Source organism: Cherax quadricarinatus, chromosome 37 (genome assembly GCF_038502225.1).
Source record: "Cherax quadricarinatus isolate ZL_2023a chromosome 37, ASM3850222v1, whole genome shotgun sequence".
NCBI lineage: Eukaryota > Metazoa > Arthropoda > Malacostraca > Decapoda > Parastacidae > Cherax > Cherax quadricarinatus.
Genome location: NC_091328.1, coordinates 18,973,291 through 18,988,122, shown reverse-complemented (window position 1 = coordinate 18,988,122; position 14,832 = coordinate 18,973,291). Strand labels below are relative to the sequence as shown.

The following is a 14,832-nucleotide window of genomic DNA, read 5'->3' as shown; positions in this document are numbered from 1 at the left end:
AATAACACCAAAAATATCTCAGTATTTAACTACAATGCCAGATCCTTAAGTAAACACTGTGAGGATATTGCTGTACTCTTAGGGTTATTCAAGACAAATCCAACTTTTATTCTTGTCACTGAAACCTGGCTCAACCATAGCACTACAGAAATCTATAACTTACCAAGGTACAGTCATACACAACTGCAGATCTGATCGAAGGGGCAGAGAAACAGCAGTCTACTACTATACTGATGAAATGTATTCATTCATTCTACACCAGAGATGAGCTTGAAGAATAGTTACATAATTCACAACCAAGAGTTTGATGATCCCTCTTACAGTAGGAACTATCTACAGATCACCACATACCAACAAAACCAACTTTGGAGAAAACCTCAAGGACCTAATCATAAACAAAAAAATAAATAAATGTCACTTAATAATTGCTGGGGAGTTTAAAATTGACCTCATTCAACCAGAAGATTCCCAAGTAGCAAGACTTCCTGAATAATATGTACAACTGCTTACTAATACCCTTGATAACTAAGCCTACTAAAGTAACTGAGACTGCTGCAACATCATCTGACCACACATGGACAAATATTGCAGCTCCTCAAACAGTAGGCATTATCACAGACAATACTGCTGATCACTACCCCACCTTCCAGTTTAATATCTGTAATATGCACCCCATACCCAGTCACCAATTTATCAGAATTACCCCATGAAACATGTAAAATCTTCTTCAGGCTCCATGATGAGGCATCAGTGAATAACTTTATAGTGGCATTCAACATTATTGACTGGCACAGAGAATTGCACAGTGACCATTAACTTGAGTGTTCACATATTCCTGCACACACAATACAAAGCTCCTACAATAGGCATTGCCCATTAAAAACCAAACAGGTGATATCAAAGAAAATAAATAGCCCATGGCTAACCAGTGACATCCTCAAGTCCATTGATAAAACACACATTAATCCAAACGTAGGTTAGGAATAATATGTTTTTTTTATCAATGAACTATCAAAGAACTATCCAAAGATATACTGTTACACTCACAAAGCTTATCAAAAAATCTAAACAAATGTATTATACCAACAGGTTCATTCTTATTAATAACAGAGGTATACTCAAATATTGGGCACAAGTTTCCCAAATTCAAATAAATAGTTCTAATTAAACCTAATGAACCTGCCCTCCAAGCCTTAAAGACAGCAAATAAATTAAATCACTTCTGTTTTGGTTGTCTGGAATAAATCCATCCTATCCAGATCTGTGTGTTTCTTGTTTCGCCTTTGCACTTTAGGTATGTATTTTGTGTTCCTGTCTTAGTTTCCTCCTACCTTTTATAAATATCCTTGTAAATTCTGGTTGTTAATTTTTCTTCTTGTATATTGTCTTGTTAAGTTTGCCCAGAGATTGTTTCTCTCTCGTCGAACCAGATACATTTACCATCCTTGATTTGCTTGCTAGTTCTAGTATTTACCCCTGCACAGACCATATGGAACTTTTCCTGGCATATCCCACAAATTCTTCTTCTTGTGGTATGTAAAAAGTCTCCTTGCAACTACAGAATTTGTTCATGGACATTCTGACAGCTGTTTAAGATTTATGTATTTTGTAAATTAAAAGGACACAAGTGCAACTAATGTGACATTTTTATTGTGGCAACGTTTCGCTCTCCAGGAGCTTTGTCAAACCGTTAAAAACAGTACATGGACACAGAGAGTATATATAGGCTGAGTGAGGTGCAATACTAGTGGTAGCAGTAGTAGTAGTAATACAATATGTTAGAACAATTAATTCGCACATGAGTAAAAGGTTATAAAAGCTGTAACTTGGGTAACCTAAGAATAAGTTAGACAAATATTTGAGGCTGGATAGAGAAGGCCTGTTTCAGTGTTCATTCTCTGTAATGTGATGGCAGGGTTTACTGTTTTCAGGAGGATTCTTGCTAAGACTTCAGAGATGGTGAAGCTGCCTTTGTTTTGTTTAATTGTATTAGAAACGGCTATTAGTGAAGATTCAAGGCACTTGCGTCTGCGGAAATTAGTTTCTTTGATCACTAATTGGGCGTCCCTGAATTTCACGAGAAGATTGGTGGAATTTCGGTGTTGTGCACAGGCATTGTTTAAGTTATTGTTCCTACATGCATAAATGTGTTCATTGAGGTGGGTGTCGAAGTTTCTTGCTGTTTCACCTACATAGATCTTGTCGCAGCCTCCACAGGGTATAGTGTAAACCCCTGTGTTGACTGGTTCGTGGTGCTTGGATTTTGTTCTGGTTAGATCCTTTACTGAAGTGCTAGAAGTGATGGTGACTCTGGTGTTAGCTTGTGAAAGTGCTTTAGAAACATTCAGTGCAACCTGGCTGCTAGGAAGAATTATAACTTTGTTGGGAGTGGTGTTGGTGCGTGGAGAATTAATGATCTGAAGACCTATTTTCTTGCAATCTTTGATGAAAAAGGAAGGAAAATGTAAATCAGTGAAGGTTTGGTGAATGTATGCACATTCCTTGTCAAGAAACTCAGGACTACAAGTTCGGTATGCTCTCAGGAAAAATCCGATGATGATGCCTCTTTTGGTCTTAGTATCTTGACTGGAATAGAAGTGTGTGAGATGATTTTTATTTGTAGGTTTCCGATAAACTTGAAATCTTAGGTTGTTGTCTACTTTGTGAATGAGGATGTCTAGGAAAGGTAGCTTGTGTCTAATTTATGAACGTGCCGGTTCTCTGAACCATTCATCTACAATCCTGTCAGACACTGCAACTTCTTGGGATCTTAATACAGTGTACTTGGGACTTTCACAAGCTAACACCAGAGTCGCCATCACTTCCAGCACTTCAATAAAGGATCTAATCAGAACAAAATCCAAGCACCATGAACCAGTCAACGCAGGGGTTTACACTATACCCTATGGAGGCTGCGACAAGATCTATGTAGGTGAAACAGCAAGAAACCTCGACACCCGCCTCAATGAACATATTTACGCATGTAGGTACGATGACTTGAACAACGCCTGTGTACAACACCGAAATTCTACAAGTCATCTCATGAAATTCAGGGACGCCCAATTAGTGATCAAAGAAACTAATTTCCGCAGACGCAAGTGCCTTGAATCTTCACTAATAGCTGTTTCTAATACAATTAAACAAAACAAAGGCAGCTTCACCATCTCTGAAGTCTTAGCATGAATCCTCCTGAAAACAGTAAACCCTGCCATCACATAGTCTTTCCTGTTAATACTACACAAAGCACATTACAGAGAATGAACATTGAAACAGGCCTTCTCTATCCAGCCTCAAATATTTGTCTAACCTATTCTTAGGTTACCCAAGTTATAGCTTTTATATCCTTTTACTCATGTGCGAGTTAATTGTTCTTACTTATTGTATTACTATTACTAGTACAACTTATATCACTACTACTACTGCTACCACTAGTATTGCATCTCACTCTGAGCCTATATATACCCTCTGTGTCCATGTACTGTTTGTAATGGCTTGACAAAGCTCCTGGAGAACGAAACATTGCCACAATAAAAATGTCACACTAGTTGCACTTGTGTCCTTTTTTTACATATTGTCGGTAATTCTACCAACTTTATGTATTTTATAAGTCAAATTTAACTGACAACCTTGGTGTTATATCATACAGTTAAAAGCTCTCTTGCCACAAATTGGACTTTCCAGTGGTTTCTGGCACCTCTTGCTCCCTATTTAGATTTATGCTTGATATTTTATCAGTTTAGGCTTGATGTATCTTATAAAATAATTTTAACTAAATACAGTGGACCCCCGGTTAACGATATTTTTTCACTCCAGAAGTATGTTCAGGTGCCAGTACTGACAGAATTTGTTCCCATAAGAAATATTGTGAAGTAGATTAGTCCATTTCAGACCCCCAAACATACACGTACAAATGCACTTACATAAATACACTTACATAATTGGTCGCATTCGGAGGTAATCGTTATGCGGGGGTCCACTGTACTATTACCTGCTAGATTTTGACTTACCCTGATAAAGACTCCTGGCAGTCCTGCAGTAATGATATCATGATGGGGGATATGGACATTAAGGATGTTGATGACAGCTACTTTCTCTTCCCCCTTTATCTGGGAACTATTTGACAGCTGTTTATACTTGATGTTGAGGCACTAGAGACCTCTGGCCATTCAGCAGCACTAAATTACAAATAATTCATTTCTTTTCTGCAATACAGGTAATGTAGTTTACATGTAATAAAATATTGCTAGGCACAAAAGAAGGCCACTAACATGCGATACATTTTGGGCACTGACAGCATGGTGGTTGGACAACTTGAGTGGTAGGGGTGGTCAGGTTTACACGGAGAGTGTCTGGGGGGTCAATACCTCTGCAGCCCAGTCTTTGACGAGGCAGTGAGGACATTGGAAGACAGCTATGTGCACTCTTTTAGTAGTGTCCATTTAATATTTATATATTATATTCAATTTTTATTTTTCAGGTTGTGTAGTGTACCACTGGGATGCAAAAGAACAGAAACTAATTAATCGCTTAGATTGTTCCAAGTTGGTACCTTGCTCAGAAAGCTTGCAGTCTATTAGTATTGAAGAACACTTGTCTCCCTCTCATTGCCAAGTAAGTGTGATGTTTCTGTTTGTGTTATTATGATAAATTTGGGTAATATTATAATGCACTGTATATTCATTTTTCTACTGTAGGGCTAGTGTTACAAGTATGATTTTTGGGGGTAGGCTCTAAGCTAGGCTCAGTAATGGCTTTAAAACCTTTCCTCTACTTCCACTTACCAAAAAGATAATTAAGGAAATTTTGAAATTAGGATGATTGAATATGTGAGGGTGGGATACATTAAGTGAATGTTTAGAGAATTTTGAATAAATAAGAGAATAATTGTTGTAAGGATGCTGTATGCTACAGTGGGTGAAACTTGTAGATAGGTAACTTTATATATGTGCACACACACATAGTTTTATATTTTGCTGCAGCAGAATTTTACTGTAGCCCTGCTCTGTTCCCTTGACTGTCGCAACCCCAAATCCTGAGGTGTCTCCCGGTGTCGCAAAATTTCCGAAAAAAAAAAAATTTCTTATGAAATGACAGAGAATCTTTTCCCGATTGTAATGACACCAAAAGAACGAAATTTGATGGAAAACTGACAGAATTATGTTCTCGCGAAGTTAGCGACCGCGGCAATATTTACAAATTGGCGATTTCGCCCACTTTGAGCCCTATTTTCGGCTAATTCCATTGCTCCAGTCGACCAAACTCATAGCTATTTCTTTAGAACTCCATTTTTTCTATCGATTGAGTACAAGAAACTGCCCATTTACTGATTTAAACTACCCAATGACGTGGTCAGAAATTTGCAATTTGGCCAATTTCACAAAAATTAAAAAAATCTGACAATTTCAAAATAGGGTCCAGAATGAACAATGCAGACATTCTTGGCTCTTAAATAACATTTTCTTTGTTCATCAGTCACATCTCCAGGCCCCCCTCTGATATTACTCTTGCTTTCTATTTCAAATTTTTATTCAAACAAATAATAGAAGATTTACTGTTGTGCAGACTACTGCAATATTGTAATAATTGTATAAATGTCAACCCATTCATGACTGCATATTAGAATGGCTACTTGGACATTTATTGGAAGATGACATCATTTGTTTACTTTTGAACATCAGGAAAAATCTAACATTTCCCCTACTTTGAGCTCCATTTCAAGGTTCTTTTCATAGTAAACCAATCAAAGTCACCTCTATTTCTATAATATGTTTTCCATTCTATCAAAGGAGACCAAGAAAACGAGAATACAACCATAAATACCATATGAAAATAGACCACAAAGTCGGCATTTTAATTAAAAAACAGTCGGAGTTTTTTTTTTCTCATTATGCACTGCGTGCTGCAGGATATTTTTTATATGGTGCATGCTGACCACACAGACCCATTCACTCACATGTGGGCCTACCAACTTTCTCCTGCTTGATTTGAAGCCGCTAGAATTAATGAGTATATATACGTGAAACACGGTGGCTCATAAGACGTATATATACGACCAAAACAGTCGAAGGGTTAAGATGCAGTAAGGTAGAAGCTGATGGAAATACTGGGACACCTTTCTTGGATCAGGGTATTACTAAATTTAAAAAGAAAAACTTTGGTTTTTCTGTTTAGGTCACCCTGCCTCAGTGGGATACAGCCTGTATGTTAAAAAAAAAAAAAAAAAAAAAAAAACAAAAAAAAAAAAAAAAAAAAAAAAAAAGAGGGAATATGCTACATGGGAAGGTGGAGGTACTGGAAAGATGGAGAGGATATTTTAATGAGTTGTTGAATGTTACTGATGAAGGAGAGGCAGTGATTTCATGAAATAAACAGGGAAGAAAAATGTATAGGAATGAGGAGCAGCCTGAGGTAGATATGGGGAAAGTGTGAGAGGCAATGGGTAGATTGAAAGGGGTTAAAGCAGAATGTGACTGAGTCATTTAAAACCAGGTAGGAATATAGTATGTATTGGAACAGTTGTTGTATTTCAGTATATGCATGAAAGAAGGGAATGTACCTAGGATTGGTTGAGAGCATGCATAGTTTCCCTGTATAAGGAAAAAGGAGATAAGAGAGAACTTAAGAATAATAGGGGTATAGGATCATTAACCCTTTCAGGGTCCAAGGCCCAAATCTGGAGTCACGCACCAGTGTCCAAGAATTTAAAAAAAAAAAAAAATTTATTTTTTGTTATGAAATCGTAGAGAATCTTTTTGTGAAGGTAATAAAACAAAAAGTACGAAATTTGGTGGAAAATTGACGAAATTATGCTCTCGCAAATTTTGATGTGTCAGTGATATTTACGAATCGGCGATTTTGCCGACTTTGACTCCCATTTTAGGCCAATTACATTATTCCAATCAACCAAATTCTTAGCTATTTCACTAGTATTACTTCTATTCTATCGATTGAGCACAAGAAATCGCCAAGTCAACTGTTTCAACTACAAAATAAAGTGATCGGAAATTGTTAATTTGGCCAGAATGAACAATGTAGGCATTCCTGGCACTAAACTAACATTTCCTCTGTTCATTAGTTATGTTTTGAGGCTTTACAAATAAATTCCATTTTGATTTTTTATTCACATAATGAATTTTTATTCACACCAAAAAATAGAAGATTTACTGTTATGCAATACTGTAATAATTGTATAAATATCATCACCATATTTGTGAATGTATATTAGACCCACCAGCTGACGTGTATTAGACGTGTGAGGTCGTTTGTTTACTCTTGAATATCGGCAAAAATTTAACATTTCCGCTACTTTGAGCTCAGTTTCAAGCCATTTCCAGTGCTAAAATCAATCAAAATCATCTCTATTTCTGTAATATGTCTTCCATTCTATCAAATGAGACCAAGAAATCGCAAATACAACTATAAAAAACATACAAAAAAACACTGCAAAGTTGCTGTTTTAATCGAAAAATCATGATTTCATTTTTTTTCTCTCATTATACACAGTGTGCTGCAGGATCTGTTTTATGTGGTGCACACATACCACATAGATGTATTCTCTCATATCTAGGCCCAAATGTACCACTCACAGTTTATGAGAGTGAGCTGAGCTCATGGCGTAGATCTACGGTTTGGACCCTGAACGTAAAGCCGTAGATCTACGGGACGGACCCTGAAAGGGTTAAGTAAATTAGGGTAAGACAAAAAGTAGAATTGCAGAAGAACAGGGTGGATAAGGGATTTGTAGACTAAATGTTTACAGTGAAGCATATAAGTGAGCATTACTTGATAAGTCCAAGTAAAGAGCTGTTGCAATTATGCGTTTAGATATAGCATATGATAGAGCGGATAGGGGAGCAATGTGACTTTGTGGTCTATTTTCGTATAGTATACAGTGGACCCCCGGTTAACGATATTTTTTCCACTCCATAAGTATGTTCAGGTGCCAGTACTGACCGAATTTATTCCCATAAGGAATATTGTGAAGTAGATTAGTCCATTTCAGACCCCCAAACATACACGTACAAACGCACTTACATAAATACACTTACATAATTGGTCACATTCGGAGGTAATCGTTATGCGGGGGTCCACTGTATATGGTTGTAATCTCGTTTTCTTGGTATCATTTGATAGAATGGAAAACATATAGAAATAGAGGTGATTTTGATTGGTTTTACTATGAAAAGAATCTTGAAAAGGAACTCAAAGTAGGGGAAATGTTTGATTTTTTGCCATGTTCAAAAGTAAACAAATGATGTCATTTTCCAATAAATGTCCAAAGAGCCATTCTAATATGCAGTCATGAATGGGTTGGCATTATTTATACAATTATTACAATATTGCAGTAGTCTGCATAACAGTAAATCTTCTATTTTCTGTTTGAATAAAAATTCAAAATAGAAAGCAAGAGTAATATCAGAGGGGCCTAGAGACGTGACTGATGAACAAAGAAAATGTTACTTTAGAGTCAAGAATGTCTGCATTGTTCATTCTGGACCCTATTTTGAAATTGTCATATTTTTTAATTTTTGTGAAATTGGCCAAATTGCAAATTTCTGACCATGTTATTGGGTAGTTGAAATCAGTAAATGGGCAGTTTCTTGTACTCAATCAATAGAAAAAATGGAGTTCTAAAGAAATAGCTATGAGTTTAGTCGACTGGTACAATGGAATTAGCCGAAAATAGGGCTCAAAGGGGCCAAAATCGCCGCTTCATAAATATTGTCGCAGTCATTAACTTTGCGAAAGTGTAATTCCGTCAGTTTTCCATCAAATTTTGTTCTTTTGGTGTCATTACAATGGGAAAAGGATTCTCTATCATTTCACGAGAATTTTTTTTTTTTTTTTTTTTCGGAAATTTTGTGACAACAGGAGACACCTCAGGATTTGGGGTTGGGACAGTCAAAGGGTTAATTGATGTGCTGTTGGAGAGTGAGCAAGGTAACATGCAGGGATTCAATACAACCAGTTAACTGGACTTGAGTCCTGGAGATAGAAAGGGCAGTGTCTGGATTCTGGAGGGACGGGGATGTTAGTCAAAGGGTCATCTGAATTGTGATGTCGACACACTTCTGGTAAGACAGTAATTGAATGAATTCTTATTTTTTTTAATGGGGGGGGGAAAGGGGTCACCCTGCCTTCATGGAAGACAATCATTAAAGTAAATAAATAATAAGAGCCAGAGTCTGTTCAGAATTCAAACTGCAGACATGTCAGGGGCCTTTATGAATGGTGCCTCGTGTACCTTTAGAGCTTATATTGGTGCATGAATCTGAAGGATAAATTAACATGGAAATCGCCTTCCTGAAACATGCTATGAATTATGGTTAGTTGCTCTTTTCATTTAGCCATACCTGATTTCCCTTAGATTTCCTTGGATATACATTTTGAGCTTTGGAGTTGTTTCTTCACATAGATAACACATCAACATGTATAAAATCAGTGATAATCTTTATTATTTGCTCCCAATTTTTTTTTATAGTTGTCAACTGTTAGGCTATAAGGTTTACAATGATGCTCTGGGCATCCAGCATTACATGAGCTGGACTTCAGACATTCAAGTTGTGGCTCATACCAGTATAAATAAGATTAAATAAAATGCCTGTACAGTAGTTTATTGATTCACAGACTATGCTTGATAGATCTAATACTGTTAGAGCTTGACATGATCAAGTTGCAAGTATAGTTTCTGCACTAAATTACACATGATTGCTTGATATATTCAGTTAGTCTAATAAGAAACAAAGACTTGGACGTAGTATTCCAGTTGAAGAGACCTTGTGATATTGGTAATGCTTGTTTTACTATCTTGTAGCTAAATTAGAAAAGGAAATAAAACAGGTATTTGCAACTGTAGACATACTAAAGATCAAAGAAATTTAAGGCAGTGACAGCCTACAATATTAAAAAAAAAAATTGAAGGATGGAATAATTTTTATTAAACTTTTAAGTTCATGAGATTCACCCTTCAGATAGTGCCTATTCATGTTCTTTTGCATCCATACATTATAAGTTTTTCAATTAATCTCCTTAAAGGAGGTTCCTAATACCAGTGAAAGGCTCTCGATTCAAGGAATTAAACATATCCTTTCCTTCCTTGAATCAGTCCTGACTACCTAGCATTCTCCTAGGCATTGTATGGCCACTACTGGTTGAATGCAGTATAGTAATATATGAAATGATAATCAAAAGTAATGAGGTTTTATATTACAGGTATCAGCAGTGGCAGTATGTGGTAGTGAGGTCTATGTTGGCACTACATGGGGATGTGTTGTTGTAGCAGAAGCAGAGTCAATGCGCCCAATTACAGTGTTTAGACCATATGAAGACGAAGTGCGTGCTATAGTTCCTCTTCCTCCCTCGTCAGTTGTCTTAGATCAAGATGGGAATCTTGAGGATCCATCAGATCCTACTGATGTGGAAAATGAAAGAAGATTCACTCCAACTCCATTATTGGCAACCATTGGAAAAGGCTACCGTAATCTATTAGGACGCTATGCACCGATGCCTCGTTCAGCACAGCCCGAGCCAGCAGCTCAGAGGGCTATGTATTGTTTACTGTGGAGAGCTCATCATTGGCTCAATACATGAAGAGCCACAGCATTGTGCTTAGCAACATATTTGATAACAGAAATGTCAATAAATAATGGCCTTTTGTGCAGTCTCTGTGAGACATATATATTGCAACTAATAGATGAAGTCTTGTGCATTTTTGAGCTCAAATTGACATTTACCAATTTTTTTTTTTTAGGTTGTATTAATAACAGTTAAATATTTGCTCAGGCTACTCAAAGAAACTGATGAAGAAAGATACAGCTAAATTTGGGGATGATTGTATATATACAGTCAAGCCATAGTTATACGATGTTGGAGGATCAAAGCTAGTTTTTTTGTTAAAATTAAATATTTTTATCAAAATTATATATTTATTTATAATTATTAAAACTTTGAAATTCAGTGGACAAAACAAAAGCTTGAGGTAACAATGTTTACAGTTCATATTTATATCAAGTCCAGGAAAGTTTGGAATGATTAAAATATTTTTTAAACTAATGAATTAATTTTGAAAAGGTATGAACCTCCAATATATTGCTAGATGTGATTTATTTTCACAAGAATCTTTTTGTTATAAATCATACAAGAAATTGCCTTAAATATTACTTAATGTTAGGTGGCAGATGTAAAGGTGTTTTTAATGTGTTAACAGATGAATTTTCTAGTTATATATAACAGTATCTGCATTACTGCAGGCACTGGTAGTACTTCCACCTTATTTTTATGAATTAATTTCATCTTGGTGACATTAGTTCAAGGGAAATACTGTACATTGATGGTTTGACAGAATGTCACTACATCTAATTTTATAGTTGATATTTTTACCAAAGAAGGGTATTCCAGGAAGACTTGTATATAAGTTTTATTTAATCAGCTGTGATTTAATGCCTACTGTATTTCTATGTAAACTATAACAGCACAAGTGTACTACTTAAAAACTCACAGCGCTTTGTCAGTAATGTCTGGCCAATTCACATTTTCTTATTCTCTAGTCATTAACTCATTTAATGTGATAATCTTTTTCTTAGTGGTAACAATGTTTAATTTTCTTTGAACATGGGATCTATTTTTATTATGGTTATCTTTATTCATGAATTATAATTCAGCTGGAGAGACTTTATTGTACAAGAATTTTTGTTGGGATAAACTTCATACAACAGATGTTGTCCATCCACACGATTTATTGGATTGAAATACATTTTCAGTACCAAAATAATAAGAAAACAGTAGTTTGATTCAATCCTACTTTCCAGTATAGTTTTAAACCCTTTCAGTGACTGTCACTTAGGCCAGGGTCCCTCACGTAGTTCTACATTGTGATCTGAGCTCGCTCAGATAAGCTGTAAGCTGTGAGCAGTAAGGCCCCTCAGGGAAGGTTCCTTGATGTTGGTGAGGGGCTCTTGATTTAGGGAATTGGATCTTTGCTCCAGTTCCCCGAATTAAGCCTGAATGCCTTCCACATCCCCCGCCCCCAGGCGCTGTATAATCCTCCGGGTTTAGCGCTTCCCCTTGATTATAATAATAATAATAATAATGTGAGCAGTAACCCCTCAAGGGAGGTTCCTTGACGTTGGCGAGGGGCTCTTGATCTAGGGAATTGGATCTGTGCTCCGGTTCCCCGAATTGAACCTGAATACCTTCCGTTCCCCCACATGCGCTGTATAATCCTACAGGTTTAGCGCTCCCCATGATTATAATTATAAAAAAGTGTGAGCAGTAAATTTTGGCCTAGATATGAGAGACTGGGTCGGTGCAGCAAGTGTATACATTAAAAAGAAAAAAATCCTGCTCCATGCGATGTATGAGGGGAAAATCAAAACTCGGACCATGCATATGGTTTAAAAGTAGCGATTTTGAAGAGTTTTCTCGGATGGTCTTTATTATTTTATAGAATGGAAAACATATTATTGAAATAGAGATGATTTTGGTTTCAGGACCAGAAGTAGCCGAAATACAAGATTTTTTTCCAGAATTCTCTAAACTCCCCAGTCTGTATTATGGATTTTTAATAGGTCTGGTTCAGTTACTGAGACACTGTAAACCATGACTAACCATTTCTAGTTAATTTTATTATCAAAGAAATAGAGTATTCTTTTTTGGTGATTAAGAATTCAATGTGTGGTGTGAATATAATGCAGAGAATTCGTAGTTTGGAAGTTAGGAGGAGGTGCGGGATTACCAAAACTGTTGTACAGAGGGCTGAGGAAGGGTTGTTGAGGTGGTTCGGACATGCAGAGAGAATGGAGCGAAACAGAGGGACTTCAAGAGTGTATCAGTCTGTAGTAGAAGGAAGGTGGGGGTAGGGGTCGGCCTAGGAAAGGATGGGAGGGGGTAAATGAGGTTTTGTGTGTGAGGGGCTTGGACTTCCAGCAGGCATGCGTGAGCGTGTTTGATAGGAGACAAATGGTTTTTAATACTTGACGTGCTGTTGGAGTGTGAGCAAAGTAACATTTATGAAGGGGTTCAGGGAAACCGGCAGGCCGGACTTGAGTCCTGGAGATGGGAAGTACAGTGCCTGCACTCTGAAGGAGGGGTGTTAATGTTGCAGTTTAAAAACTGTAGTGTAAAGCACCCTTCTGGCAAGAGAGTGATGGAGTGAATGATGGTGAAAGTTTTTCTTTTTCGGGCCACCCTGCCTTGGTGGGAATCGGCCAGTGAGATAATAAATAAATAATAAGAATTCAAAATGGAAGGCAAGTGTAATATAGGAGAGGCCTTGGGACATGATTAATGAACAGCGGAAATGTTTTAGTGCCAGGAATGTCTATGGTGTTTATTTTGAACTTTTTTTAATTGGTATTTTTTTAATTTTGTGTAAAGTTGGGCAAATTACCATTTTCTGTGCACTTTAAAGGATAGTTGATACAAATGAAATAGTTAAAGAGTTTGGCTGAAAGTGGGCAAAGTTGCCAATGCATACGTTTTCCATTAAATTTCGTACTTTTGGTGTAATTACTTTAAAAAAAATCTGTAATGGTAGAGAATCTTTCTAAAAGTCAACATAAAGCAATATTAACTCTCTCAATGTCCAGATCCCCAAAATGACACTTGCTCTCAATGTCCAAAAAATTTTCCTACCCAAAAATGATTTTTTCTTCTGAAATGGTAGATTATTTTTTTTAGAAGGCAATGACATTAAAATTATTATTATAATCAAAAAGAAGCACTAAGCCACAAGGGCTATACAGCAATGACATTAAAAGTACAAAATTTGATGGAAAATTCACAGTATTACACACGCGCAAAGTTAGCAGTCTTGGTACGATTTACATACTGGCAATTCCACCCACTTTGAGCCCTATTTAAGGCCAAGTCCATTGTCCTGCTCATACAAATTCTTAGCTATTTCACTAGTATGCCTTCCATTCTATCGAGTGAGCACAAGAACCTGCCCATTCACCTATTTCAACTATATATACTATAAAGTGATCAGAATTCAGTAATTGAGCCAGTTTCACACAATATTAAGATACCAATTTAATAGAGTCCATAATAAACATTGTAGCTATTCCTGAAATACAGGCCTCTCCTATATTACACTTGCCTTCCATTTTGAATTCTTATTAACACAAAAATAGAAGATTTACTCTATTTCTCTTAATAAAATATAACCAGGAAAGACTTCATGGTTTACGGTGTTCCAATAATTGAAGCAAACCTATTAAAAACCCCTATGAAACAGACTGGGAGTTATAGGAGGGCCTTACTCATCCTCTCAAATACAAATACAGTATCTAACATTTTTGCTTTTTTGAGCTCAAATGTAAGCTATTTCCAGTCCTGAAACAAAATCATCTCTATGTCAGTAATATTTTTCATTCTATCAAATACCAAGAAAACCACAAAAACCATCCTAGAAAACACTGCAGAGTCATCATTTTAAACCATACACACTGTCACAGTTTTGTTTTTCCCATCATACACAGCATGGGCCAGAATTTCTTTTATATGATGCACACTCACCACACAAACAAATTCTCTTATATCTAGATCAAAATTTATCAATCACAGCTTATCTGAGTGAACTGAACTCATGAAGAAGTGGACCCCCGCATAGCGACCTTAATCCGTGCAAGAGGGCTGGCTGTTATGCGAAATGTTCGGTATGCGAATGAATTTTCCCCATAAGAAATAATGGAAATCAAATTAATCCGTGCAAGACACCCAAAAGTATGAAAAAAAAAATTTTACCACATGAAATATACATTTTCCTACACACAAAGAGAAGGATACATGCACAATAGTAGAGTAGTACATGCACAATATATATTGTGCATG

At 36.5% G+C, this 14,832-nt stretch overlaps 1 protein-coding gene across 1 annotated transcript in view; it reads left to right on the top strand.

The window, feature by feature from the left end:
• Positions 1–11,778, top strand: part of Lrrk (Leucine-rich repeat kinase) — a 1,005,461-nt gene extending 993,683 nt beyond the window's left edge. The window contains exons 53-54 of the mRNA XM_070091737.1: positions 4,478–4,611; positions 10,213–11,778. Of these exons, the coding sequence (XP_069947838.1) occupies positions 4,478–4,611; positions 10,213–10,590 (512 nt within the window). The 3' untranslated portion in view covers positions 10,591–11,778. The remainder of the gene's footprint in view (positions 1–4,477; positions 4,612–10,212) is intronic.
• The last annotated feature ends 3,054 nt before the right edge of the window (positions 11,779–14,832 follow it).